Below are 24700 nucleotides of genomic sequence, written 5' to 3'. Positions count from 1 at the left end.
CTCTGAAAAGCAAATTCTTTTTTTCCTCGAATTTAGTGTTATTACTCTTTTTTTCCCGCTTTTGCAGGTAGGATTCAGAAAGTAAGCAAATAAACATTAAACTAAAATCCTCCTTTCGCAATATTAATTCCATAATTAAAAGTATTACCAAACGTCCATATAGCGTTTTTTGTCCCCCCCCCCCCCTCAATAAGAAAAAAACTCTTGTTCCTTTTTTTAGTTTATTTCATATATTTATTGAATATTTTAGCCGAAAAAAACTGTATATTTCATTTTTATTTATTGTATGCACCTACCTGGTATGGTTTCTTTCCTAAACCCTTGTATTTGCTTTTTTTTTCATCGTATAACAGGGAATAAGAAAATTTTTCCAAAAATAAAGGAAAAAGCCTTGCATGTACATAGAATTAAGTAATTAAAGCATTTTCGCTGAATAACTATATGCCTGTAACACATTATCCTTTTTGAAAGAAGTGAATTGTCCTTTCGAACATAAACGATTCATATCTGGATTCATATTCCATCGTTGTTAATCTTTTTGAATATTATTCTTTCTCCATTTAATGGAAATTGTGCATGGCGCTTTGCGTTCACTCTTTTAGGTCGACAACAATTGATACAGCGATATCAAGCCAGTTCTTTTCTTCTGAACCATCTTTGATCCTTGTTCAAAATCTGAACATTAATATTTATCGCATAACAGATAAAAATGACTTAGATATTTTTACTACTATTCCCTTATGGTATGCAGTAAGGCATTTACAGACCTATCGACCTCCCGGTCTTAGTCGGGATTATCTTTTTGTTGTTTTACAGGATGATACGTATTTTACTCTTTACTGGGACGAAGACTTTCAGAAAGTAAATGTAGATCATCCTCCTCTACGCTATCGGGTATCATTTCCTTGGTGTCGTTTCGCCAAAAGCTATTGTCTGGTGGATAAGAGAATGCGCATGATTTTCCTAAGTATAGATGAAGCCTTCATGCTATGCATAAATGTCTTGTCCGCTGAAGAGAGACAAAAATCTGGTAATTCCATTGATGATGGCTTCCCCATCTCTTTTCCAGTTCACCTTATATATGACATTTGTCTGTTAAACTATCCAAAGATTCCGACTTTAGTTGTTTTACATAGTGAAGGTATTGAATCTGCTATAACAGCTTTTCCCATCGACGTGGAGTCAAAAAATTTAGAGAATGGAATTCGCCTCTTTGAGTCTGTTTTACCTTCCAAAATTCTCCCTTTTGGAAAAAGAGGATTACTAGTATTAGATAAAAGATCCATCCATTGCTTTTATCGTGGTGGAATAGTTACCATTGAGTCACCGCCCACAGTGTATAATCATTGGGTTTCTCTTGAAGGTTATGAAAACCATTTCATTGTGTCCGATATAAATGGTAATTTTTATGCAATTTATTCGAGCATTTTGGCCGGGAAACTATGGAATTTGACCTTTGAAAAGCTGGAAATATCACCCGTTACTTGCATAACGAGTTTGGTCTCGCTCAATGATTCCCTTTTATTTATTGGTAGTCATGGAAATTGTTCGAAACTTATTTCTCTTCGAGATCTTAGTGATATCTTTGTCTTACCAAGTTTAGGACCTATTCATGATATAAATATATACTCAAACGATCAGAGTCAAGGTATGCTTGTATGTGCTGGGACATTTTATAATGCGTCTTTGTTGTACTATAAACACGCTTTGTCTATGAAAGTTCTCGGATTTTATGAATGTTCTGGTATCGTCCGCATCATGGTTCTCTCTTCGCATCCGGTTGATAAATTGTTCATTGTCTTTGTCGATGAAACTTTTGTCTTTGATCTAAAAGAAGGTCTACATTTAGAATTCGTTCCTGAGATGTCAATAAAGGAAAGAACGATCGCGCTATCAGGAACCGACAATCAATTTATCCAGGTAACCTCAAGATCTTTACGTATTTATGATTCTACGAACTTACCAAAAGCAATACATTTGGAGAAAATTACAAATGCCTCTTGTTATCAAGATTACTCTGCAATTGTCATAGGCGGATTGGAACTTGTTATTTTTCAGAAAGACACTGAAATATCTCGAACTAAATTTGATAGTGAAATTAGCTGCCTAGAAATGGCCAGTGAATCAAAAATTGCTATTGGTTTTTGGTCTAAAGAGGTTCTAATTTATAGCTTTATGATAAATTCTAAATCCGGACGCGTTTTCAAGTCGAAAATTTCCTCCTTGCCTAGAAATGTTATATTGGAACATTTAGACCCTGAAATGAGTCTCTTCCTTGTTTCCTACGGCGATGGATTTTTAGTTTCATATGTCCTATCTAAAAATGACTTGATTTTTACTGAGGTAAAGAAACTGGGAACTACCCCAATTATATTCTCTCGGTTGAGTGTGCATGTTGGAACTTACATAATTTGTAATAATGATCAGCCTCATATGGTTTACGGATTTAATGGGACTCTTGGATATATGCCGTTAAATATGCCTGTTTCTTACGATGTGTGCCAGTTTTCTATAAAATTAGGTACTAACGGGATCGTTGCGGTCTCTTCAAAAGGAATTTCCTTTTTAGAACTGGATTCAAGTCCTCATTTGTATGCGAGTAAGTTTCCCTTGAGTCAGGTTCCTTTACGGGCAGTAATGTTAGACGAAATACTGATAACCATAAATCTCCATCCACACTCTGAAGGTACGGATGGTTTTACCGAAAAGTATTCGTTGTCATTACTAGATTTTTTTAGCGGTAAACAACTTGAAAAGTATGATTTTCCCCTGCAAAACCGATGTGAAGAAATACTGAGGATAGACAAGGAAACGGTAATTGTTGCTATTAATAACTATCAACCACATGATTTATTTCCGTTGAATGGAAAGTTGTTGCTGTACCGGTTTATACCTAAACTGACTATACTCAACTGTATTAATACTTTCCAGGTTGCTGCTGCTGTTAGCTGTCTAGCAGTGTATGAAAGAGGTTTCATTGCTTCTTTTGGACAGTTCGTTGGTTTTTTTGATATTATAAATGGAAAAATGGAACTGAAAAAAAAATTTTGTGTTGGCAATTTGATATCCCAAATAATTATTGACGAAGAAAAAAATATTCTAGTCGGGGACGTTGTTGGTTTTATTACAGTTTTAAGACTGGAAAACAGAAATTTCGCAATGTACACAAGATACTACCTTGGCGAACGTGTAATTAATGCTCTTTGCTTTGAGAAAAATAAATACATCTTTGCATCCGATAGCGGGATATTACACATTTTAAGATTGGATAATATATCACACTCGGAACGACGAAATGGTCATTCAAGACTTATTGCAGAATCACAATACCGACTTCACGATAGGGTAACCAGATTCTGTTTGAATACGATGCCTCAAACTTTTTATCCGGTTAAAACACTAGAGTCCCGTTTATATTTTGGTACAATAAAAGGTGCCTTTGGAAGTATATTTTCCTTAAATTCCAATATTGATGAATTTGACGAACTTGCAAAAAAGATACGACAGCTTGAACTCTCATACTTGCCGACGGCCGATTTTGAAAGTATTGAAGAGGAAGAATCCAATGAGATTCCGTTTGTAAATGGAGATATCATTACTGACACAAGAAACTGGTCTTCAACCCAGATAATTCGATTGTGTCGACTTTTGGAACATGTTGAACATCTTAATTCTCATGAGAAAGTACGAATGCTGCTGGATGAAGTACAGCTTTTGTCATGAATATGATATAATTTCAGTCTTAATTTGCTATTCTAGATAAGTGAAATTGAGCCTACGGTAGTTATGATGAAGGACGATAATTCCTGTTTATTAATGCATAAACGCGAATCAATGATTGAGAAATTTGCGTCGAAAACCTATCTTAGGTAAAAAAACCAGCAATGAATATTTGTGACATGAGTTAATCATTTACTTTCATCGGGTACTAGCAACTATTTATGTTAGAAAACCTTTTGTGAGAACATGAAGATGCATACCAATGGAAGCCCATATTTAACGGTTAAATTTAATATCTTTTCAGTGGCTTGTATACGAGATTGGGTTAAGGCATCCACGAATACTTGATTTGTATGTGAAGAGAAAGAAGATATGTCTATTTGTATTGTTTTTCTCATTTTTCTTCCGCCGTTACATAGAACAAGAAGAATTCCTGGCCTGTAAAATGCGTAGACCCTGTTGTCCACATATACCATTTGAGAGAGTTGAGTGCAAAATTTTGGATATTTGGCAACCAAGCGCTGTCGAAGACGAATAAATAGTGAGATACACTCAAACACAAAGTTTGAAGTGTCGTACTTACTTACCCAAAGTCCCTCTCGATTATCAGGATCGTTACCACCGCTGAATCTCTGTTCTTGGCCATAGTATATCACAGGTATACCATCCGAAAAGATGGTGGCAGCAAGAGCATTTAACGCCAACTAAAGAGTGTTAATCATACTATATTAAATATTTTGTGCGAGTAAATACTAGGTTAACTGATGACTTACAGCATTATCTTGCGTTTGAGAAAAGAATCTGGGCACATCGTGGTTTTCAAGAAAGTTGCATAGTATGGTAGTATCTCTAAAGCTATGTCTGATATCCAAGACACCTTTTTGATAGTACTCAAGCATGGGTTTTCTGGGCGATGAAAAGGCTTCGCGCAATTGATAGTAAAAAGGAAAGTTTATGATCGAAGGCATATAATTTTGATAAATCCCTGCGTATTTTGGATTACCATGGAAAATCTCGCCTGTTGTGAAGACATTCGCTGTTTCAATGAATGAGGGATAGAAGGATTTCTCAACATGTTTAGCAGTGTCTATTCTTATACCGTCAAACTTATAAGTGTTGATCAAATCACTAATCCATTTTTTAAAGAATTTGCGTACACTGGGCTTTTCTGTTTTAATGTCAGGTAAGTTCACACAATTATCACCAAGCCATCCTTTAACGACCTCCTCTTGATTATTATAATCCTGAATGTACTTCCATGGGTGGAAATCGTTAGCTTGGTTGAATGGCTTGAATTGCGTGTAGTCAATCGCCTGCGTTCCAGCATGTCCCATATGGTTGACAACGATATCAATCATACATAGCATTCCACGTTTATGAAGGCTGTTGACTAAATCTTTAAGGTCTTGAGAACTACCAAAATGATTATTCAATTCTGTAAAGTCCTGCGCCCAATAGCCATGGTAAGCTTCTCCATAACCTGTTTGACTTTCGATATTTTTGACGATGGGACTAATCCATACCGCTGTACAACCAAGTGATTGAATATAGTCAAGCTTTTTTATTATACCCCTCCAAGTTCCTCCCAAGTATTTTCTTCCTTGAGATGGATGTTCGAAATCATCTTCATCCCTGGCAAAACGATCAGTAAGCAGCTGATATATTACTTGTTTTCTCCATAAGTCGTTGTATTCCTTTTCTTTTATAAAAACTTGTTTCTGATAGAAGCAACAAGCCATTGCATACCCCAACGGAAAATTATACAGGAGCGTCCAAAAGGTGAATTAAGCGTTGCTGCTTAATAGTTGAAATTTGAAATAAGCCTTAAGGGAGGCAGACAAGGAAGAGGTATGATACTCGGAGGCTATGACTCACAGACTATCAGATTTCTGAACTCTGAATTGGTAAATATTGGTTCTATCTATGATGACTATGTTGCATATAAAATAATATATTTATGTTTACAGTCTTCTCATTCTGTTTTGTTTGTCCTATATTCTCGTAAATATAAACAAACATTAAAATGGCTGACAATTTCAAGTATAACAAATATAAAGGGGAATAGATATTAAATTTAATTTTAAAAAAAGTAGCATGTAAGTAATAACTTGACTAGACTAATCTAAAGTCTCGATTTTCATACTTCAAGTTAAAGAAAATAGTAACCCGGATCTACAGTATATGCTTTCTTCAGTAGGGATGTTCTTGTTCAACGAATCAACTATTTCTTTGAGGCGTTAACTGGAACTCTTATCGGGCATGCAAACAACATAGTTGTGATGTTTATTTTATTTCTGAGTCTTTTAAATTAGTAGCATTTTTGTTCTAAAAACGATGAATCCTCTATAATATGATGATTATTGTTCTAATGGATGATACCGGATTTCTGTGGTTTGCCATATGATGGGAACCAGGTTCTTTTAATAGTTTCTAAAGTATTAAGTAAGTGTAGGGGAAGATAGGCTTGTGCTAAAAATCTTCTGAGGTAGCTTCGAAACTATAAACAATCTGGTTGCGAAAGTTTTCTATTTTAGCTATCTCACACTTTCATTAAGTCTTGTCATCACCTTAATAACATTGCTACTCATACTGTAATTAAATAACCAAAAATTTTAGAGTCACTAAAAAAAGCTCATTGTTTCTCTCTTAAGAGTATCTATTTATTTTTAATTTCTGCCTTTACTTTTTTTGTTTGTTTGTTTTGATTTCCCTTAAATAACGAATTGTTAAGTACTTCAACACGGATATCATGAACTCTCTTTCACGTCTGTTAAACATTATTCGGTAGTGGTGTTACAGAAGCACTAAAAAAATAGCAACATCGCTGCACTGTCATGTTTTATCTTAAAGGAAAATAGGGTGTAGAAGCAGGTTAACATTTACAAAACATGGAATCGAAATCTACAGGGATTGTTCGGCATTCACAAGGAGAGTTTGACATCGTTAAGATTTATAGGAAGTTCTTAGAAGATGATCCTGAGATTACCATGCCAGTAGCTGCCATCGAGGCTCTTGTACAGTTACTGTCGCGTTCACAAGGTTTGTTAAAACAGAACTGTATAGGGTAGCAAAGCTGATACATTATTAGCAAAAACAATTTCAGAGTTTATGGACATTTTACAAAATGGATCCAATGCGTTAAAGGCCGGCGTAGAAAACAACATTTCCTTGTCTGCTGGTTGCGACATATTCCAACGTTTCGTCACACGTTCTTTGCATGATGTTGGGGTACGATTGATGTTTACGACGCAAAGAAGGGTTCATAGTGTATTAACAATATTCTCTGTAGGATTTTGAACAATGTAAGCGTCACTTGGTGGAAAACGGGAAGCTGTTTATTCAACGTGCCCGGGCTTGCCGTCAAACCATTGCAAACCTGGGTTATCCTCTAATTCGTGATGGAAACGTGATTTTAACTCACGGATTCTCTCGTGGTGTAGCAGCCATCCTCTTAGCTGCTGCTAAGCGTCATGTTCGATTCAAGGTTTTTGTGACCGAATCTCGACCCAGCGGATCTGGTTGCCTCATGGCGGACACACTCCGTAAAGCTTGTATTCCAACTTGCATGGTCCTTGACTCTGCTGTGAGTTTCACTATGAATCGCGTTGATCTGGTGCTTGTGGGTGCCGAAGGCGTGGTAGAGAACGGCGGATTAATTAATCAAATTGGTACCTTCCAGCTCGCAGTATTTGCCAAACATGCTCATAAGCCGTTTTATGCCGTTGCTGAAAGGTAAGTTTTTAGTCAAAAAAGTTGCCAATGTCACTTTACGCTAACCTTTTCTTTAGCCATAAATTTGTTCGTATGTTTCCACTTTCTCAATATGATATCCCTTTCAGTCGATCTATTCTTGAATTCGATGATCCATCTCCAGAAACACTGGGCCCCATTCGCGATCCAGTGCCGACGCCATCAGATGCTATTCACAATGAATTAATTATGAATGAAGAGCAAATTAGAAATAACCCTACGCTGGACGTTACTCCCCCGGAGTTTGTCTCTGGATTAATCACTGATTTAGGAATCATAGACTCAAAGAGTGGTGTCAGTGAAGAACTCATTAAACTGTACCTTTAAAGAAAAGTAAATTCGCATTTCATGTTTATTAATCTGTTTGGGTTCTTTTTGGATAGATACTGGTCTTAAAAGGTGGATGGAATTTATATGCCCTTTGTAAGGTCTTTTACTGACAAATAATTGCAAAAGCGACGAGTGAGGGTTTTTTTTCATAGTAAACATGTACATACGCTATTCAAGCCAAATTCGTTTCGACAATTGAACTTGTCTGATGTGTCCGGTTAATGAAGTTTGGTAAATTTATTACTATGTTTTTTTGTTTTTTTAATAAGATAAATAATCTAGAATTCATTTATAATTTTTTTCTAGCACAGGTGCTCTTCCACCGTTCCTTTGTAAAGTTGATAGACTTCCCCTACATGGGTGTTATATTCGAAAATGTCATTTAAGAGAAAGACCGCCGTACAAACGGCTCCTGTAGAATTGCCAAAAGGCGTTCGTTTGTCTCCTAAGGACGGACGGTGGATAACTAGCTCTGGTAGTACTTCTTTTGACTATTATCTATTAGGAGGAATTCCTTTAAGGAGTCTGCTGGTTGTGGAAGAAGATTCAACTGATTATTCTTCAGTTTTATTGAAATTTTTTGCTGCAGAAGGGCTTTTACAAGATCATGCCGTTTGGCTGGGGCCTTCGATGGGCGAACCATGGTTTCGACAACTTCCTGCTGAAAATGAGCGTGCCGCGAAAAGTGAAAGCTTTTCATCCGGCTCATCTTCTTCTTCTAATAAAGGAGAACAAAACCGAATGAAAATTGCATGGCGTTATGAGAATACCTCGAAAACGAAAGTTCCTGCCCCCGACGCAATCCCTCCAGGCTTCACGCATGCTTTCGACCTCACAAAGAGGTTAACAATAAGCTCTAAAATGATGAAGTCTGTTTCACCTTCTCCCCTTGAAACAGGCTCAAATCCTTTCATCCCTGTCTTGGAAAGTCTTACCAAGTTCCTAGCCTCGCTGAAGCCAGGAACCGTTTGTCGACTCGTTTTACCATCTTTGCTTTCCCCTGCATTTTATTCTATTCGTGCTACAAATCCACAGCATTTTATTCGCTTTATCCACTCGCTTTCGTCTCTCATCAAATGTACTACGTCTGTGCATCTCATTTGTATGTGCTCTGTCCCGTCAACTTTGTTTTCTAGAGATTGTGAACAAGTCTATTGGCTAGAGTCTCTTGCCTCTGGTGTCTTCTCTTTGCATCCCTTCCCTATAACTGAGACTGTGAATGGGTTGGCTACTCAACCTCAAGGACTGTTTCGAATTCATAAGCTTCCTCTTCCGTTGCCTTTTACAAATACAGACAATTCCAGCGAGGCTGGTGATTTGTCATTTACGGTGTCCAAGAGACGATTTACTATTGAACCATGGGTTCTTCCTCCACTAGACGAAGAACAGCCTCAAGCCAAACCAAGCAGTAATGAAAAGTCTCAGCCATCTCTAAAATCCATTGACTTTTGATTTTTGTCGCATAAATCACACCCCCTCGGGCTTTGGCTACTTGAAGTTGGGTTGGCATCAATGACTTTCTGTTTTTTGTTATATGTTTATACGTTAAGGAATGAGGAAAGGTTTTTGGTTTCTATTTTTTGTACGAGTATGATTTTGATTTTGGTATTGTGAAAATAAAATAATAGATTTCGAGATCTTGCTAAAGCAGTTAACCAATTTCTTCATAAACTATTCCCTTAGCACGTCTTCACGAACTGGTACAGCCTACTGCAGTTACTGTTGTGTTGTTCTCGAAGGACTAACCCATGTATTACAAGACATCACTATCAGCTAGAGTAAGCATGCTAAAGCGGTTTATTTCATTATTGTTTATTTTTTTTCAGAAGAATTGATTCTTTGGTCATTTTTGTTTATGCCAAATTGGGTATAATATTACTGAACTGTTACCCAAATGATGTAGAAGTTCATAATACTAAAGAATATAATACAACCCGTTACTTCACTGATGGCAGAGGTAAATAAATATTGTGTTCAAAAACGGTGACAAACTACTACTGGCTCGTATTCAGAATGATCGTCTTTCTGTCAAGTCAATAAACAGTTCAATTATAGAAGCGTATTCGAGGTAAGCCTTCATAGAACAATTTCTGAGATGAAAAAGCTCAACTTGTGTTTAACTATACTTTCGTTAGACAACCAGGATCTGTTAGAGTGGAAAATTCAGTTCAAGATTATTAAAGATTCATGAAAACTCTATTATGTACTTACACACTCATACGAAAATTATCCCATCTTACCATGTCAGTTTCCACCTTACTTCATAGTAAAGACATTTTATTACGATGATTGTTGACTTACCAGGTACCTTCCATCGGACAAGCAACCAACCTGGAAAATTGATTAAAATCATCAAAAGATCCTTCATTTTTATCAAATAAGAAGACTATATATTAATTGATTAAGGGTTGACAGAGAATTCACTGAAAAAATTTTAGATGACACGAAGCTATGGCATTTTCATTGACGCTGGCTCTAGCGGATCACGACTCCAAATCTACTCATGGGCGTTTCCTGGAGATAGAAATGGTGTAAAGAGAGAGGCTAATCTTCCACTGATTGAACCTGGAAATGGAGATGAAGGAGACTGGTCCATAAAGGTACATCCGGGCATTTCCTCATTTGCCGAGCAGCCCAAGCATGTTGGGAAGAAACATTTGAAAAAACTGCTTGATTATGCTGAAAAGGTCGTTCCTGATGACAAGCACGAAGAAACTCCTGTTTTTTTAAGTGCTACGGCTGGTATGCGACTTTTGCCGCACAAAACACAAAGGAAAATATTAGATAGCGCTTGCCATTATATAAAAAAAGAATATAATTTTTCGCTCCCTGATTGTGCATCAATGGTTCGTGTTATTGATGGGAGAGCTGAAGGTATGTACGGTTGGTTAGCAACGAATTATTTGCTTGGAAATCTTGATAAATCTTCTGCAACTTCTACGGGCTTTTTGGACATGGGCGGTGCCAGTGCTCAAATTGCCTTTGAGGTTTCTCCTGAAGTGCAGAAAGCATACGGCGATAGCGTTAGCACGGTTCATCTAGGCTTGGATAATGGTGAACAAATAGAATATCCTCTCTTTGTTTATACTTGGTTAGGTTTTGGGACAAGTCAAGCATACAATCGGTATCTGAACGCTTTGGTTGAGGGGAATCGTAACTCTCCTTCTGAGACTATCGATGAACCTTGCTCCCTTCGGGGAAGACAGTATTCCAAAAATGGACACTCTTTTACTGGTACGGGAGATTTAGAACAATGCTTAAAACATACGTATACCCTTCTTAATAAAGAGGCGCCTTGTTCACAGGATCCATGTGGTTTTGACGGTATATCTATTCCGCCGATTGATTTTGTTAATCACGAGTTTGTCGGCGTTTCTGAATTCTGGTATACGACAAACGACGTATTTGATATGGGTGGCAGCTATCATTTCCCCAATTTCTACCAAAAGGTTGGTGATTACTGTGCTTCTGATTGGGAATCCATGCTTTCACGACTTTATAATCACCAGTTGTCTCCATCTACAGACGAAAGTAAGCTGGAGAAGCTTTGTTTTAAAGCTTCTTGGGTTTTAAATTTTCTGCATGAAGGATTCGGTTTTCCTAAAACAAACACAAGTGGTGCTGATGACCAACAAACGGATGGACTTGACTTGATGCCGGCATACCATTCTCACTTTACTAGCCTTGAAAAAGTTGATCGGACCGAAATTAGTTGGACACTTGGTCAAGTTCTTTTGTATTCATCCAATCAGCAGTTTCTCCAAAGTCCCAAATATGCAAACTATCAATTGGACGCATTTGGGAAATTAATTCCTTTTAAAGATTCCTTCCAAGATAATATTAATGGGTATATTTCTGCTCTGAGTGTTCTTCTTTTAATATTCATCTTTGGCTTTTTATCCTTTATGTTGGCTCTTAATCCTAAGAGAAGGACAAGGTTCAAAAATTTTTTGCTTCGAGTTCGCGGTATGAAGGGTCGATATATTGTGAACGCTCATGGCGATTACGAAGACATCGCAGATTTTGACGATGATCTAGAAATGACTAGCTTTTCAAAATCGAGAGCTGCTCCTATTCGCACTACTTCCAGTCATATTCTTGCTGATCATTTGGCTTTCAATTTTAGTCGAGAGCGAACACCAAGATCTCCTTTACCTTAATTTGTTCCTACTGTATGCTTAATTTTGCCGCTCGCTATCAACTTCTTTCATTATAGTTTTGCCTTAATATGTTCTTTACTCTGTCATCTAAAATTAGGGTTTCATTTCTTTCCCACCTCTTTCTACCAATTTGGCATATATGTTTATTTATTTAATTCTTTTTCCCTTTCAATAATCTTTGGATACATCATTCTTTAATGCTGCCTTTTATAGGCATGTAGATTAGATACATTTTGACTTCTCATAAAACACCCTTTAACTGGTTGTAATTGTCAATCAAAAGGAATTGAGTAGTATCTAGCTATTTTATTTTTTGTTTACTTTCTAATATAATGTATGCTAATTTGATCCTATATTGCTTATATTTTACCTTATACTTATTTTCAATGTTTTTTTAGACTCATCATAATCCTTTTCCAAAGATATTTTTCCTTAGGTCCTTAATCCTAATATATAGCTAAATATACATCCATGTAAAAAGGATATCGTATTCCCTAAATGCAGTAAGCCAAGGAAGAGAACAGATATAATAAACAAAACGAAAATATAAAAATCATGGGCATTCCTGGGTTATGGGACGAATTTCGAGATTGCTATCGTGAAACGAGTATGTCAAATTTATACGAAGTAATTTTTAATCGCTAACTTGTTTATAGATCTTTTAGAGCTCTCTACGACTTGCTGGAATACCGAAAAACGCTGCCTAAAAATTGCTGTTGATGCAGCTATATGGTCGGTACAGATTCAGGCTAGTCAAGGTGGTACCAATCCAGCATTAAGGACGCTATTTTATAGACTTTGTCATTTCCTTGAATGGGGTATTAACGTTGTATTTGTATTCGATGGTCCAAACAAACCTCCTTGGAAAAGGAATCGCCATATTCGATCAGATGTCTCAAATGACTCAGGGAATTACCGGTCAATGAAGCATCTCATTCAGCTTTTTGGAATGCAGGTATGGAATGCTCCAGGAGAAGCTGAAGCTGAGTGTGCGAAACTTCAAAGACTGGGATTGATTGATTATGTTTTGACGGAAGATGTTGATGCTTTCGCTTTTGGAGCTACTAAAGTTATAAGAAATGGTTCTGACGCAAAGAAACCATTTTTTAAAGTCAGGATTTACGAAATGGAGAAGATAACTGAAGAACTCAGCGTCAATCATACTGGTATTATATTGATCGGCTTGATGAGAGGAGGAGACTACCATTTAAAAGGTATAGAGCATTGTGGTCTTCAAACAGCGATAGGAGCTGCTAAGCTAGGCTTTGGTGATTCTTTAGTTTCTTCAGACAGTCTGAATAGCTGGAGGAGTCAATTACAAAACTGCATCCGAACAAATAAGAACAACACTTTTGGCTATAAACGGCCAAACTTCACTATCGAGCAAGGGTTCCCAGACCCTTTAGTAAAGCATTACTATACAAATCCAGAAATCTCTTCCGAACATAAGTTAAAAGCTCACTTTTCCCAAGTCGAGTGGTCTCAAAAACCTGATATTCAAGCTTTGTATACTTATGCCCAAAGGCGATTTCAATGGATAAACCTACATGGGAATATTAAGTTTGTAAATAATATAGCTTATCCTTTACTCATTTTTGAAGTTCTCCATTCTACTGCTAAAGACTCAAAATACTATAAGGCGTCTCATAAGACACGAAGACAGAAATCTACCGGCATGATATTAGAAAAACAAATTACTTTCTATCCAAACAAGTTTTTGAATTGTGAATGGTGCACCGAAACGAACGTAAATGATAATGAGGCCAATACTTCACTAATGAATCAATGGAGGTTACTTTTGAAAGAGAGTACAGCATGGGTCCCCGCCTGCTTCATAAAAACCGATTCATATGCAAACATTTCCCAGTTTTTTGGAAGAACAAATTCAGATTTAGGACGTTTAGTTCAGAAAACCAAGCGACTGTCTTTGGATCCAGAAGAAAGTGGTAAATCCATGTACGTTGGGAGAGAAAAAACTACAGTTACTAGAAAGCCACCAACTCTTCTTTCAACAAACTTGTTTTCAAAATCACATAAGGAATTACCTTCTTCACGAACATTACTGCAAGCAACCGATGATTCTTTTACGGATGATGATCTTCCAAAAGTTCATGAGGTCCTTCCTAAAAGCCCTAAAAAAGCAGGAAGCAGCAAACAAGATCAACTTGGCAGTCGACATAGTAAAGATTCGACTATCAAATCCATGAAAAGTTTATCAAAAGATCAATTACTAAAAAGAATATACATTAGAGAAAGCCTTAATGGGACTTGGAAGGAAGATTTAGGGACAAGCGGACGGAGGAAAATGTATGAGAATATACCCATTATTGACTTGTCTTGATGTTTTTATATAACTTTTTGAAACGCTGTATGAAAATTTATCGTTAAGATTCTAAAAAGACCTGTAACCGATGTAACAAATTCATCCATTTAACACGTATCCGATTCTGGCTGGAAGCGTTACCTTTTTTGTTGTTATTTATAATGAAAGAAATCTCTCGAAAAAGCAACTCCTTCTGTCTTTCTTTTTCTTTTGGTGATAGTAATTTTTGTGAATGCATCAAGTGCTTCATCCATCTCTGACAAACTCTTTCTAGTAAACCTGGCTTCTTAATTTTTTTATAAAATGCAATTACCTTTTGATATATTTTAGGATAAGGGATTCGATCTTTGTTCAATAGATAATACATTCGAGAATATATATCTGGATAGCTGTTATTGGTAATTCCAGCGGCAGACTTAAATTTTGGAGCAACAGTAGACCAGTAAATTATGTAACACCATGCTAATTCAGAAAAGCGAATCTCGTAGGTTTTTGCTAGCTCTTTGCACAAATCAACAGCAGTTGGTATGTCGCCAAGGAATCCGAAAGCGCTGGCAACCGAAAGAAGAGTATGTGAAGTAGGATACAAAGAATTATTTCTATTGACCAAACGTTCTCCAGGTTTTCCTTGACTTATACCCCAAACCCTTTGAAGTAGATCGCGGATTTCCTCAATTTTCCCATCTCTTGCTAGTCCGATAATAAGATAGTCATAGGTTGTCGAATTTGGTGCTAACCCATTTCTTGGAAAATCAACGTCTATTGCCTCCAGCATTGCAGTTGATACGGGCTCTTGTGTGGGAGTTCCTTTCCAGGCAGGACTAATGAATTTATTCATTGACCACCTACACCCTCCATAATTTCCTAGAACACTATTTAAATAATCCACGGTTGGTCGTAATTCGTCCTTCTTCACTATTTTGATCACTTTATCAGCAACGGGCTCGTGTCCAATATACATAGCAATTCGGAGAATATGTGTAAAATCTCCAATGTTTAGTCGTATTCCCAATTCATTAGCATCATGAAGAATCAATTCTAATATCTTTACAGTCGTTTCCTTTTCTCTCTCAGTCAATCTATTTCCACTGTTGAGCAGCTTGAAAGAACGAAGAATCACTCGAAACTCGGTAGGTTTCAACTTGCTTAAACTGTTATTATTACGAAGTTTTAAGTAATTCAAGAGATAGAATGAAGGAGTCAGAGGTCGGAGGAAGGTCTGAATGGGACCTGTAACGGCTGACTTGAACTTGCGATCTTCTGCATTGTACAACAGTTCCTCAAAAGAGCGGACATGTAAACGTCGGACCAAAGTTAAAGGGGATAATGCTTCAAATCTTGAATTTGTACAAAGAAATCTTAATATTCGCATTGTTTCCCCATAACACAGCTTGAAAATGGATAATAATTATGTAGTAGGTAGAAGGAGGCTACCACCGGTAGGCGACAAAGTGAAACAGAAAGAAAGACGATACCTTTGATTCTTAATAGGTACTAGATGAAAATTATTAGTTTCTAAAGATTATGCTTGTCGTTTTTTTTTTTTTGAAATTAACAAGGAATTTATAACATTGCACTGAGTAATTTATTCGGATTCGACAGTCAGTTTTAGAAAACGAAAAGGAAGAAAAGGAGAATGAATTAAACAATAACCTGGTATTTTGTAAGATCAATGCAGGGTTTTCAAATCAGCTTTCGATTCAACTGCTTTCATTTTTGGATACAACATTTATAGATCTGTAGTTCATTATCGTTAGCTAATTATAGTCTTATCCATTTATTTGCAAAGTTCCTCAAGGTTAGAGATGCGTTTATAAAGCGTTTGAATTTCGTTCATGCTCTGTTCGGGAAATGAAGATGTTTCCAAGCGTTTCAGTAGCTGATTCCATTGATTTAACGAATTAGATGTAGATTCTAACATGCTTTCAAGGGTTTGCCAGCGGTTCATTGTTTCAGCTGTTTCCAAATGCAAGCAATGCAAAGATTTTAATCGTTTTAGCAGAGCAGGCATTAGAGTTTGATAGTTTTCCATATCCTGCAGATGGACAAAGAGAATTTCCGAAAGTAATCTGTACTCTTTTTCATCTAATAACTCACCAGGAGCCAAGTTTGCTGGTGTAGAAGGATTACTTTTATAGCCAGCTTGCTCATTAACATTGTCACCGGTCCTTGGCAAACGGTTTCGAATCGTTTCCCAAGTAGAAATTTTTTCTTCAAAAATCAATGGATTCTTTTCAAATGCTTGTAATCTCTGCAAACAACTTTCAATTGTCATGCTTAAGGGCTCTTCTGCATTACCTACGCGTTTCTCCAGCATTGAGATTCGAGATTCAAAATCTGCCACTTTTAACGGAATAAAAGTTTCATTATAGTCATTCCGTTTATTTTCCGGAAGAGACTCCACAGGAGGCTGTTTATAAAGTTCAGGATTTTCTGTGCCGGAATTTGGGATAGAAGCAGACTCTGGATCTACAGAATAGCTCTTTCGAAATCTAGACAGCTTTTCCAGCCATAATTTATCTAGTATGTTTGATAGAGAATCTACTTCTTGCTTTTCTCTGGTAGATTTCGCTTCATCCCATAAATCCTCCAATTCGCGCCGAATCCGAGTAAGTTGCATATAATACGGCTCTTCAGAAACATCATAGTCTTCATTTACACACGACGTCAGCTCATCAGGCTTGCACACTGACATAGGCTTTGGTTTACTAGCTTTTTGGATAGCCCGCATGCATTCTTCAACAGAATATTCAGTTTCAATGATATTTGTTGGTTCATTGGATAATACATTATCACAAGGCTTCTAAAATATGAATTAGAATTTTCGTTTCTTCTTTCCTATAAGGAATTTGAACTTCATACTTGTTGATTAGTTTTCGACGCGTCAGAGGACTCAATAAATTCAGATAAATGATCCATCTCTTATTTAACAAAATAGATCTCAATGATTATGAATAGGATACGATCTTTCTAGTGAATAACTGAAAGTGGTTTTAATGGGCAATGTGTAAGTTCGTAATGAACACACAACACTTACTCAATAAAATCCTATGGGTAGGAAAAGAACCTTTTTGTTGACATAACGTCCTGATACATTTCATCTTCCTTTCGTCTTACTAAGGAGGTTTGTTTGGATTGACTTGCATTGTTATTGTTGTGCATAGTGAATCAGCAGGGCTTTCTATAGTTGAAGTCCCGAAACTCATGTGTAAATTAAGCTTATTTTTTTTTAAAGGTTGTTTTTCTAATATCTCTGCATTCATGTATCGTTTACTCTTTCTTCTATTCCTATGTCTCTTGTTTGTAGCAACAGGAGCCGAAAGCTCGCACACGAATAATTGGGCAGTACTAATATCTACATCGCGATTTTGGTTTAATTATAGACATGCAGCTAATGTTTTGGGTATTTATCGTTCCGTGAAACGGCTGGGGATTCCAGACAGCCAGATTATTCTCATGGTTGCAGATGATTATGCCTGCAATTCTCGAAACCTTTTTCCGGGAACCGTTTTCGATAATGCTGATCGTGATATGGACTTGTACGGAGAAGATATAGAAATAGATTACAAGGGTTACGAGGTGACTGTGGAGGCATTTGTTCGATTATTAACTGAACGTGTATCTGAAAATACACCAGCTAGCAAACGATTGCTAACAAATGAGCATTCTAATATTTTGGTTTACATGACAGGACATGGAGGAGACGGATTTATCAAATTTCAAGATGCAGATGAGCTCAGCTCCGAAGATTTTGCTGATGCCCTGGAGCAGATGCACCAACATAAGCGATATAATGAAATTCTGTTTATGGTCGATACTTGCCAGGCGAACTCTTTGTATAAGAAGATTTACTCGCCAAATATTGTAGCAATTGGCAGCAGTGAAATTGGCACTTCTTCTTATTCCCATCATGCAGACTCAGACATTGGCGTGGCAGTGATTGACCGCTTTACATTTTCAAATTTAGAGTTTTTGGAAAATCGTGTGGATATCAAAAGTAAATTGACCATTCAAGATCTTATTGACTCTTACGATCCGAAAGAAATTCGATCTACGCCTGGTGTCCAATCCACATATACGCAAAAAGGCTTGGACGAAATTTTGATTACAGACTTCTTTGGCAATGTTCGTGATATAGAACTTCATAGTGAGCCTACAAAATGGATTCTACCTGATGAACAAAATGATACATTTCCTAACTATTCAGATTCATCCTTCGTTAGCCACTCCCCTTCTGGTCTGACGAAACCCATGAATAGGAAAAACAAAGGGAAGAGTGTTCCTTTACGTTTACATTATTGCACCTTTTCAGAGTTCTGTTCTGCAACTTTCTTTTTATTTATTTTAATACTCCCTTTCTGCTTGCAATTTGCTTTTAAAATGAGGCGATGAAGCAAATATATCCATAAGTATCATGCACTTTTTAGTTTATCATAGATGGTATATAAACATTATTAATTTAAAAAATGTTTGAATGTTACACTAAATTTTGAAAAGGATTTTGATAAACTAGAAGAGGAAAAAGGAAAAATAATAGGAGTCATATACATAATATATACAACATAATGTTAACGACATGTTCTAAAGTAATTAAATTAAGAGTGAAAATTATAAACAAACACGACAGGAAACTTGTTTTACAAAGTATACGGTCTAGACGTGATTGATTCACAACTTTTTGAACTTGGCAATGGTTATTGCATTCTCAAAATCAGCTTTTAAATCCTCAATATCTTCAATACCGACGCTAATACGGATCAAATCTTCAGGTAAACCACGTTGATCACGAACCTCCTTTTTAATGGAAGCATGACTCATGTAAGCAGGCATACTAATTAAAGATTCAACAGAACCGAATGAAACGGATATTTCAAAAAGCTCCGTACTCTCAACAAGGGTCTTGGAAAGCTCTACGCTACCAGTATGAATAGACATGACAGCACCTGGGCCACGAGCAAAAGAGTTGAAGATGACGGTAGACTTACAGTTAGGATCTAATCCCGGAAAGTTGACAGAAAACCCCTTAGATTTCAAAAATTTTGCAAGCTCAATGGCATTTTGCTGGGCGCGTTCGACTCTGATACCCATGGTTTTGATACCACGAAGTAAAAGGAAGCTTTCAAATGGAGCCAAGCCAGCACCACAAGCATTGATGTTAAAGAAGACTGCCTTAGCTAATTCATCACTTCTCATTGCAATAGCACCTCCCATCATATCATGATGACCAGAAAGGAACTTGGTAGCAGACTCATAAACAATATCAAAGCCGAAATCTAAAGGATTACAAAGGATGGGAGAAAGCATAGTATTATCCATAACCAACACGGCATTTTTCGCCTTTTCGCGAACAATCTTGACGATAGCACGAACATCGCAGATTTTAATGAGAGGATTTGTTGGACTTTCGATTAAAACCAGAGCAGTATCAGGTCGCAAAACGGCCTCAAAAGCAGCGAGATCACAAGTATCCACATTCGAAACATGAAATCCGTACGTAGCAATGTTGAGGTTCAGTAAACGATCAGAGCCACCGTAAAGATCGTCACCAGCGACGATGTGAGATCCAGCCTTGCAGGTTTTGAGAATCATGTCCAAGGCCGACATGCCATTGCTAGTGACAAAGCAATGCTTAGCCTTCATTAATTTGGCCAAGTGAACTTGTAAGGCGGTACGTGTAGGGTTACCAGAACGAGTGTAATCGAATTTGCCCATTTCGTCCAACCTATTCTGTCGAAAAGTAGCAGATTGGTAAATAGGAACAGAAGAAGCATTGTACTGATCTTGGTTACCTTCGACGCGAACCAATTCGGTTTCGACTGAGTATTTAGAATTGAAATCCACCATGATTGTCATTTATTCAACCTTTCAATTACGGACAGAATTGAAAGCGATAAGCAAGCAAAGCAAGACAAGACAAGAAAAGAATGAAACCGAATTCAAAAGAGTTTAGCGAAAAAAAAAAAAAAAAAAGACTTTTATGTAAAGGGAGGAGGGGAACGATCACGAAAAGCCAATAAATTTGTTTAAAAAATAGACAAATAAGATGCCTTAAATGTCTTTTTGACAAGGAGTTGTTTACTTTTTTAACAGTAATGGCTGTTACTTCGGAAATACCTGTTAAAGATAGAAGAGTTAGGCAAAAGCAGTAAGCAAACTGAAGGTTACGATAACTAGTCTTCTCGTGGCAAATGTCAGATGTGAATCTTTCTGTAAGTAATTACTCAACGAGCAAACGAAGTCTAAGAGAGTAAAACAATCAATCTGCAATAAATAGGTGAAAACAATTCACTCTACACTTTTTCTTTTCTTTTTTTTATAAAAAAAAAATCTTTTTTAAAAAAAAATTCCGTCAATAAATCGAAACATAATTCAGGGGATCTCGTTTATCTAAGACGTACGTAAACAGTCATTTATTGTAGGGCTCTACCGTGGGTTAAGCAGCATTGATAAACGAGCTAGATAAATTATGGGTCGATGATTATAGGGCAGAGAAGGCGTTTTCTTTGGTGGTAAGTACACAAAGAAGAAAAAAATATTCGCTAGGTTCAAGAAGTTGTTCAGTTCCGCTGGAAAAAAGAATTGATCATTACTGGATTCTTTCATCACCTAACTCGCTTTCAATGGTCTTCATGTTCCCACGCAGTTTTATTTCGCTTTAAAAGAAAAAAGAAAAAGAGAATTATAGGACATAAACAAAAATATATCGGCTGATAACCCCCCTTTTATTTATGCTTTTGTAAAGTTGTACCCCTGAGGAATAATTGAAAGAACGATAGATACGAAATTTGCTATAGCGAAATAACTCAACAAAAAAAAATCGTGCGATTAAAATGCGGCCAAAGAATGGTTGAATTCTCACTTAAACTCAGATCTCGTTTATTTTCTCGTTTATCATGACAAAATAATGCTGTTCCAAAAACAATGCTTCTGTGGATTAGTTCTATGAAAGGAATTGAAATGGAGAATGAAGAAAAAGTTTATTTTAAGAGCTTTTTTTTAGAAAAGCCGTATTTCAAAAGACACCTAACCCGCAGTTATAGCGTCCGTTCGTTTTAAGTTTTTTTACATTCTATATACTCATCCATGCTGTTTTTTCAAGTTGTTTTTTCCATGTTGTTTGATGAATTATGATACCTTTAAACAAATTCAGTGCATTCTTTTTCAATTCTCTCTAACTAGGAAATATTTGGTTCTAAGACACGATTGTTTTTAACGCGTCGCGTTTTTGTTAATGAAGCAATTACCGAATTACCTTTTACTTTGCTAATTCATATAAAAAGTCCCTGTGTATCGCTAAACGAGCTCTCAGATCGTTTACAAAACATAACCAAATCTCGTTAAAAAAAAGAGCGCTCTCGAAAACTGCATGGTAAGCGTCCATGTAGGAAATACGTCTATTGTCATTCTCTTGTAAAGAGAATGACAATGACAACAAAGATGAGGAAACTTTTCGTTAGCAAACTTGCTATTGCCTTGTCTTATGGAGGGTCTTGTGCATATGGACGCATACTGCAAGTGGAGTTGAGAGTAAAAGTGCCGTATGCAAGCACCAGGGTAAGGTTCCTACCCTCTTGTTTCCATGTTCTTTTCTTATTCCTTTAATCTTCTGGATGAAAATGTTGTATACTCAAAATTTCTTGCTTTATGTCATACATATAGAAATTGGGTTGTTTACTAACGCTATTCAAGCAAGTTTGCTATCCTGAATTACAAGCGAGTTCTAGCGTACAAACTCACGCATTTGACAGGAAATTGCAATCCTTGTAAGGATCGAGATTTCTTCCTTGCTTGAGAAAGAATAATAGTTTAAACCATGCAGAATGAGCTAAATCCGCTTTTATTATCTCAGAACTCGATTCGGTTCGCTACTAGAGTCGCTATTTTCTTCATCATCCGTGACGAACTTGTGGAAGCAATTACCTGGAAACATCCTGTGAAATCTGTGTGTTTAGGATTAACGATTACTCTATTATACTTGCATCCCGTATCATTTAGTGCCATTCTGATCTTGATTTTTGTTACAATGATGCCCATAAGCCTTACTCATGATGTGACCACAAATTTGCGCGATCTACAGAATTTCATGGCTTCGTACAGTTCATCTTATGACCAATTGGTCCATTTTCGTCAAAATTATTATCACTATATTTCGCCGTCTACGATCTCCTCCGTGCTTCTTACATTTTTGGTCATGGTCTCTTTATTGGCTTTTTTGAGAATTTCCATCGACCGTTATTTACCGATTGGACTGTGGATTGTCCTAATTGCCTTACATCCTCAGTTTCGAAACTTTTTCTACGAATGGTATTCGACGAAAAGAGACAGACTTCCTTCATTGCAGCTTCGAAACGAAGTCGCTCAAGTTTGGAGACATGTAGAGGAAAAAGAAGGCCAAACAATGACTTTTTATTCTCCTTCCCCAAATTCTACCAGACTTCCACTGGTACCTTCTTTGGAACTCATTGATCCTCCTGCTAATTATAGTTGGGCCCCTGATAGTTCCTGGACGTTTCATTCTCCAAACGAATTTCGTCGGTTTGTTTACTGGAACCCACAACCCGTCAAGCTCAAGCGTACCTCGTCCGTTCATACATAAAGAACGAGGCAGCCAACCGAGATATACACATGCTAGTGTATCTCTTAAAAGAAAATGTATACTAGTTTAATTTTTTTGGGCACCAATGAGACACCTGACAGTACACCAATCTTCTCGTTGTTACGGTTTGATTTCATATAATATGCTTATGGAGAAGGTTCAGTTTGATATTGGATTGTATTGTAGTTTAATGAATTCATGATTTTTTTTACGTTATCAACACGAATGCCAATAGTTGTAGTCCATTGAAAAAACGCTAGACTGAATCAAATACACTTCACAAACAAAAGAGGAATTATAAAACCAGGATAAATTTGTACATTAATAATCAGCTATATTATAGAAGTTAACAATCATAAAATATCCATGTCGACCACATAAAGCTATTATACGCACTCTCAAAAACGTGCGTTCATTCAAATTAAACTTCCTTTCACGAAGTAACTAAAAGAGAATCGAAATTAGTGTTTGCAACAATAATCAAACATACCCTTTTCTGTGAATGACAGATGTTTTTCTAGAAAGAATCGTATATCGCACAACCCAATCCGCACGAGCTCGTATTGGGAAATTAGGACATGCGTGACGAATTGCTTCCGTGATTTCCTTTTCATCAATTAACGCGGCAGGGTCTGAATGTAAGAAAACTTTTAGACGTTTCTGCTCAGTATACTTTGTCAAGTCTAAGGGAAGCTCACACAGACCTCCAGTGTTGATTTGAGTAGATTCAGGAGAAATCTCTACATTGGGAATTAATTGCTCCAGCTCAGGAACACCAAATTCACTGATTCCTAAAGTCCCTATTTTCCCCTGGCGAACTTTTTCTTCAAAAATTTTCCAGGTATCGATCCAAGACTGGATCTCTTCTTTAGGAATTTGGTCTATGGAAGAATATACCTGCGAATCTGGAGTATCCTTTAAGTTTTTTTTTGAAAATGCCACGTTGGGGAAAGAGACCACAAGTGTGGAAACTTCCTGGATACCCAACAATTGGTTCAGATACTGGAATACTTGATCGGTCGTCTCACGCCTATTCTCAACATTGATATTTTTTCCATCCAAAAAGAACAGCTTCGCTAGTAAAGTTATTAGATTACATCCAACGCTCGTAGTCTTTAATGATAAACATACCAATTATTTCATAGTCGTCAGCTTTACCATCTAGGTTTTGAAGGGGATCATTTGGGGCGACAAATATTTTAGTGTGAGAGTCTGCGACGTCTCCAGTATCCTTTAATTCTTGAAAGTTGCCATTTTCTAATGCCTTAATTAACTAGTAAATATGTTAGTACCCCTTTAAATGTCAAAATGTTGTAGAGGCATCTTTTGCATTAGTTCTTGGCAAAAGGTCAAATTTCATCTTACCTCTAAATTGGATGCTGAACGAGAAGTATTCCAAATCCCTGACTTTAAATTCTTGGTCACATCTCCAGTACATAAGAGCAATTGCTTGACATCTGCACATCCCATTTTTCCTGTTAAAAGTACAACAGTTTCTAAATGTAAAGTAAAAGAAAAGAATAAATCAAAACTGAAACTGCTATAAATATCGCGTCTCTTCTTGCTCAACGAAATTTCCAATAGACCACGGATTCAAGCGTTTTTTGAAAACAGTAACGTAGTGTCCAAATCCACAAAATCTTGAAAGGAATTCAAAAAATCCAAAAACAATCGAAAATATTCTGTGAAGTGGAATGTAGAGAAATTCACAGTAATGAAGTACGGAAGCTGAATACGGGAAATGCTCAGTTATCTGAATAAAAGGAGCATGTTTGCTTACATAAACAAAATGGTTCTGTCAATAAAATTGCTCATCTATAT

The 24700-nt window shown here is 36.7% G+C and overlaps 12 protein-coding genes across 12 annotated transcripts; 7 read left to right on the top strand and 5 right to left on the bottom strand.

Annotated features, from left to right (window-relative positions):
- Window positions 1–303: 303 nt before the first annotated feature.
- On the top strand, window positions 304–5782 carry SPOG_02479 (silencing protein Rik1). The gene has a single exon (XM_013168420.1). It carries the CDS (start codon window positions 577–579, stop codon window positions 3721–3723), a length of 3147 nt encoding a protein of 1048 aa, XP_013023874.1. The 5' UTR covers window positions 304–576; the 3' UTR covers window positions 3724–5782.
- SPOG_02478 (alpha-amylase) lies at window positions 3945–5459 on the bottom strand (the record flags this gene model as incomplete). The annotated part of the gene is made up of 2 exons (XM_013168419.1): window positions 3945–4424; window positions 4494–5459. 2 exons carry the CDS (start codon window positions 5457–5459, stop codon window positions 3945–3947), a joined length of 1446 nt encoding a protein of 481 aa, XP_013023873.1.
- An 826-nt stretch (window positions 5783–6608) lies between the features above and the next one.
- SPOG_02477 (translation initiation factor eIF2B alpha subunit) lies at window positions 6609–8069 on the top strand (the record flags this gene model as incomplete). The annotated part of the gene is made up of 4 exons (XM_013168418.1): window positions 6609–6759; window positions 6809–6948; window positions 7010–7452; window positions 7509–8069. 4 exons carry the CDS (start codon window positions 6609–6611, stop codon window positions 7795–7797), a joined length of 1023 nt encoding a protein of 340 aa, XP_013023872.1. The 3' UTR covers window positions 7798–8069.
- Window positions 8028–9755, top strand: SPOG_02476 (elongator complex subunit Elp4). The gene has a single exon (XM_013168417.1). It carries the CDS (start codon window positions 8176–8178, stop codon window positions 9250–9252), a length of 1077 nt encoding a protein of 358 aa, XP_013023871.1. The 5' UTR covers window positions 8028–8175; the 3' UTR covers window positions 9253–9755.
- SPOG_02475 (nucleoside diphosphatase Ynd1) lies at window positions 9707–12315 on the top strand. Its single transcript, XM_013168416.1, has one exon. It carries the CDS (start codon window positions 10239–10241, stop codon window positions 11958–11960), a length of 1722 nt encoding a protein of 573 aa, XP_013023870.1. The 5' UTR covers window positions 9707–10238; the 3' UTR covers window positions 11961–12315.
- A 56-nt stretch (window positions 12316–12371) lies between these two features.
- SPOG_02474 (XPG I region-containing protein) lies at window positions 12372–14697 on the top strand. The gene is made up of 2 exons (XM_013168415.1): window positions 12372–12567; window positions 12617–14697. Exons 1-2 carry the CDS (start codon window positions 12516–12518, stop codon window positions 14299–14301), a joined length of 1737 nt encoding a protein of 578 aa, XP_013023869.1. The 5' UTR covers window positions 12372–12515; the 3' UTR covers window positions 14302–14697.
- SPOG_02473 (ATPase expression protein) lies at window positions 13563–15686 on the bottom strand. Its single transcript, XM_013168414.1, has one exon. The coding sequence runs from the start codon at window positions 15653–15655 to the stop codon at window positions 14345–14347; it is 1311 nt and encodes a 436-aa protein (XP_013023868.1). The 5' UTR covers window positions 15656–15686; the 3' UTR covers window positions 13563–14344.
- A 374-nt stretch (window positions 15687–16060) lies between these two features.
- On the bottom strand, window positions 16061–17202 carry SPOG_02472 (dynactin complex subunit; the record flags this gene model as incomplete). The annotated part of the gene is made up of 2 exons (XM_013168413.1): window positions 16061–17086; window positions 17146–17202. 2 exons carry the CDS (start codon window positions 17200–17202, stop codon window positions 16061–16063), a joined length of 1083 nt encoding a protein of 360 aa, XP_013023867.1.
- Window positions 17203–17313: 111 nt separating this feature from the next.
- On the top strand, window positions 17314–18860 carry SPOG_02471 (pig-K). Its single transcript, XM_013168412.1, has one exon. The coding sequence runs from the start codon at window positions 17488–17490 to the stop codon at window positions 18673–18675; it is 1188 nt and encodes a 395-aa protein (XP_013023866.1). The 5' UTR covers window positions 17314–17487; the 3' UTR covers window positions 18676–18860.
- SPOG_02470 (cystathionine beta-lyase) lies at window positions 18731–21031 on the bottom strand. The gene has a single exon (XM_013168411.1). It carries the CDS (start codon window positions 20134–20136, stop codon window positions 18952–18954), a length of 1185 nt encoding a protein of 394 aa, XP_013023865.1. The 5' UTR covers window positions 20137–21031; the 3' UTR covers window positions 18731–18951.
- On the top strand, window positions 20448–23080 carry SPOG_02469 (peroxin Pex28/29). The gene has a single exon (XM_013168410.1). The coding sequence runs from the start codon at window positions 22097–22099 to the stop codon at window positions 22877–22879; it is 783 nt and encodes a 260-aa protein (XP_013023864.1). The 5' UTR covers window positions 20448–22096; the 3' UTR covers window positions 22880–23080.
- A 25-nt stretch (window positions 23081–23105) lies between these two features.
- SPOG_02468 (glutamate-cysteine ligase regulatory subunit) lies at window positions 23106–24665 on the bottom strand. Its single transcript, XM_013168409.1, has 4 exons — window positions 24245–24665; window positions 24011–24152; window positions 23370–23955; window positions 23106–23323 (listed from the first exon to the last, which is right to left on the bottom strand). Exons 1-4 carry the CDS (start codon window positions 24347–24349, stop codon window positions 23296–23298), a joined length of 861 nt encoding a protein of 286 aa, XP_013023863.1. The 5' UTR covers window positions 24350–24665; the 3' UTR covers window positions 23106–23295.
- Between the last annotated feature and the right edge of the window lie 35 nt (window positions 24666–24700).

The sequence above is a fragment of the Schizosaccharomyces cryophilus genome, assembly GCF_000004155.1.
Source record: "Schizosaccharomyces cryophilus OY26 unplaced genomic scaffold supercont4.4, whole genome shotgun sequence".
In the NCBI taxonomy this organism is placed as follows: Eukaryota; Fungi; Ascomycota; class Schizosaccharomycetes; order Schizosaccharomycetales; family Schizosaccharomycetaceae; genus Schizosaccharomyces; species Schizosaccharomyces cryophilus.
The sequence above is the reverse complement of the archived record's forward strand: the minus strand, read 5'-3'. Positions and strand labels throughout refer to the sequence as shown.

Coding starts and splice junctions, on each gene's coding strand:
- SPOG_02479 (XM_013168420.1), top strand. CDS start 577: ATGGCGCTTTGCGTTCACTCTTTTAGGTCGACAACAATTGATACAGCG.
- SPOG_02476 (XM_013168417.1), top strand. CDS start 8,176: ATGTCATTTAAGAGAAAGACCGCCGTACAAACGGCTCCTGTAGAATTG.
- SPOG_02475 (XM_013168416.1), top strand. CDS start 10,239: ATGACACGAAGCTATGGCATTTTCATTGACGCTGGCTCTAGCGGATCA.
- SPOG_02474 (XM_013168415.1), top strand. CDS start 12,516: ATGGGCATTCCTGGGTTATGGGACGAATTTCGAGATTGCTATCGTGAA. Junction 12,568..12,616: donor AGATTGCTATCGTGAAACGA/GTATGTCAAATT, acceptor ACTTGTTTATAG/ATCTTTTAGAGCTCTCTACG.
- SPOG_02473 (XM_013168414.1), bottom strand. CDS start 15,655: ATGCGAATATTAAGATTTCTTTGTACAAATTCAAGATTTGAAGCATTA.
- SPOG_02471 (XM_013168412.1), top strand. CDS start 17,488: ATGTGTAAATTAAGCTTATTTTTTTTTAAAGGTTGTTTTTCTAATATC.
- SPOG_02470 (XM_013168411.1), bottom strand. CDS start 20,136: ATGACAATCATGGTGGATTTCAATTCTAAATACTCAGTCGAAACCGAA.
- SPOG_02469 (XM_013168410.1), top strand. CDS start 22,097: ATGCAGAATGAGCTAAATCCGCTTTTATTATCTCAGAACTCGATTCGG.
- SPOG_02468 (XM_013168409.1), bottom strand. CDS start 24,349: ATGGGATGTGCAGATGTCAAGCAATTGCTCTTATGTACTGGAGATGTG. Junction 24,153..24,244: donor GTTCAGCATCCAATTTAGAG/GTAAGATGAAAT, acceptor CATATTTACTAG/TTAATTAAGGCATTAGAAAA. Junction 23,956..24,010: donor TGACGACTATGAAATAATTG/GTATGTTTATCA, acceptor TAACTTTACTAG/CGAAGCTGTTCTTTTTGGAT.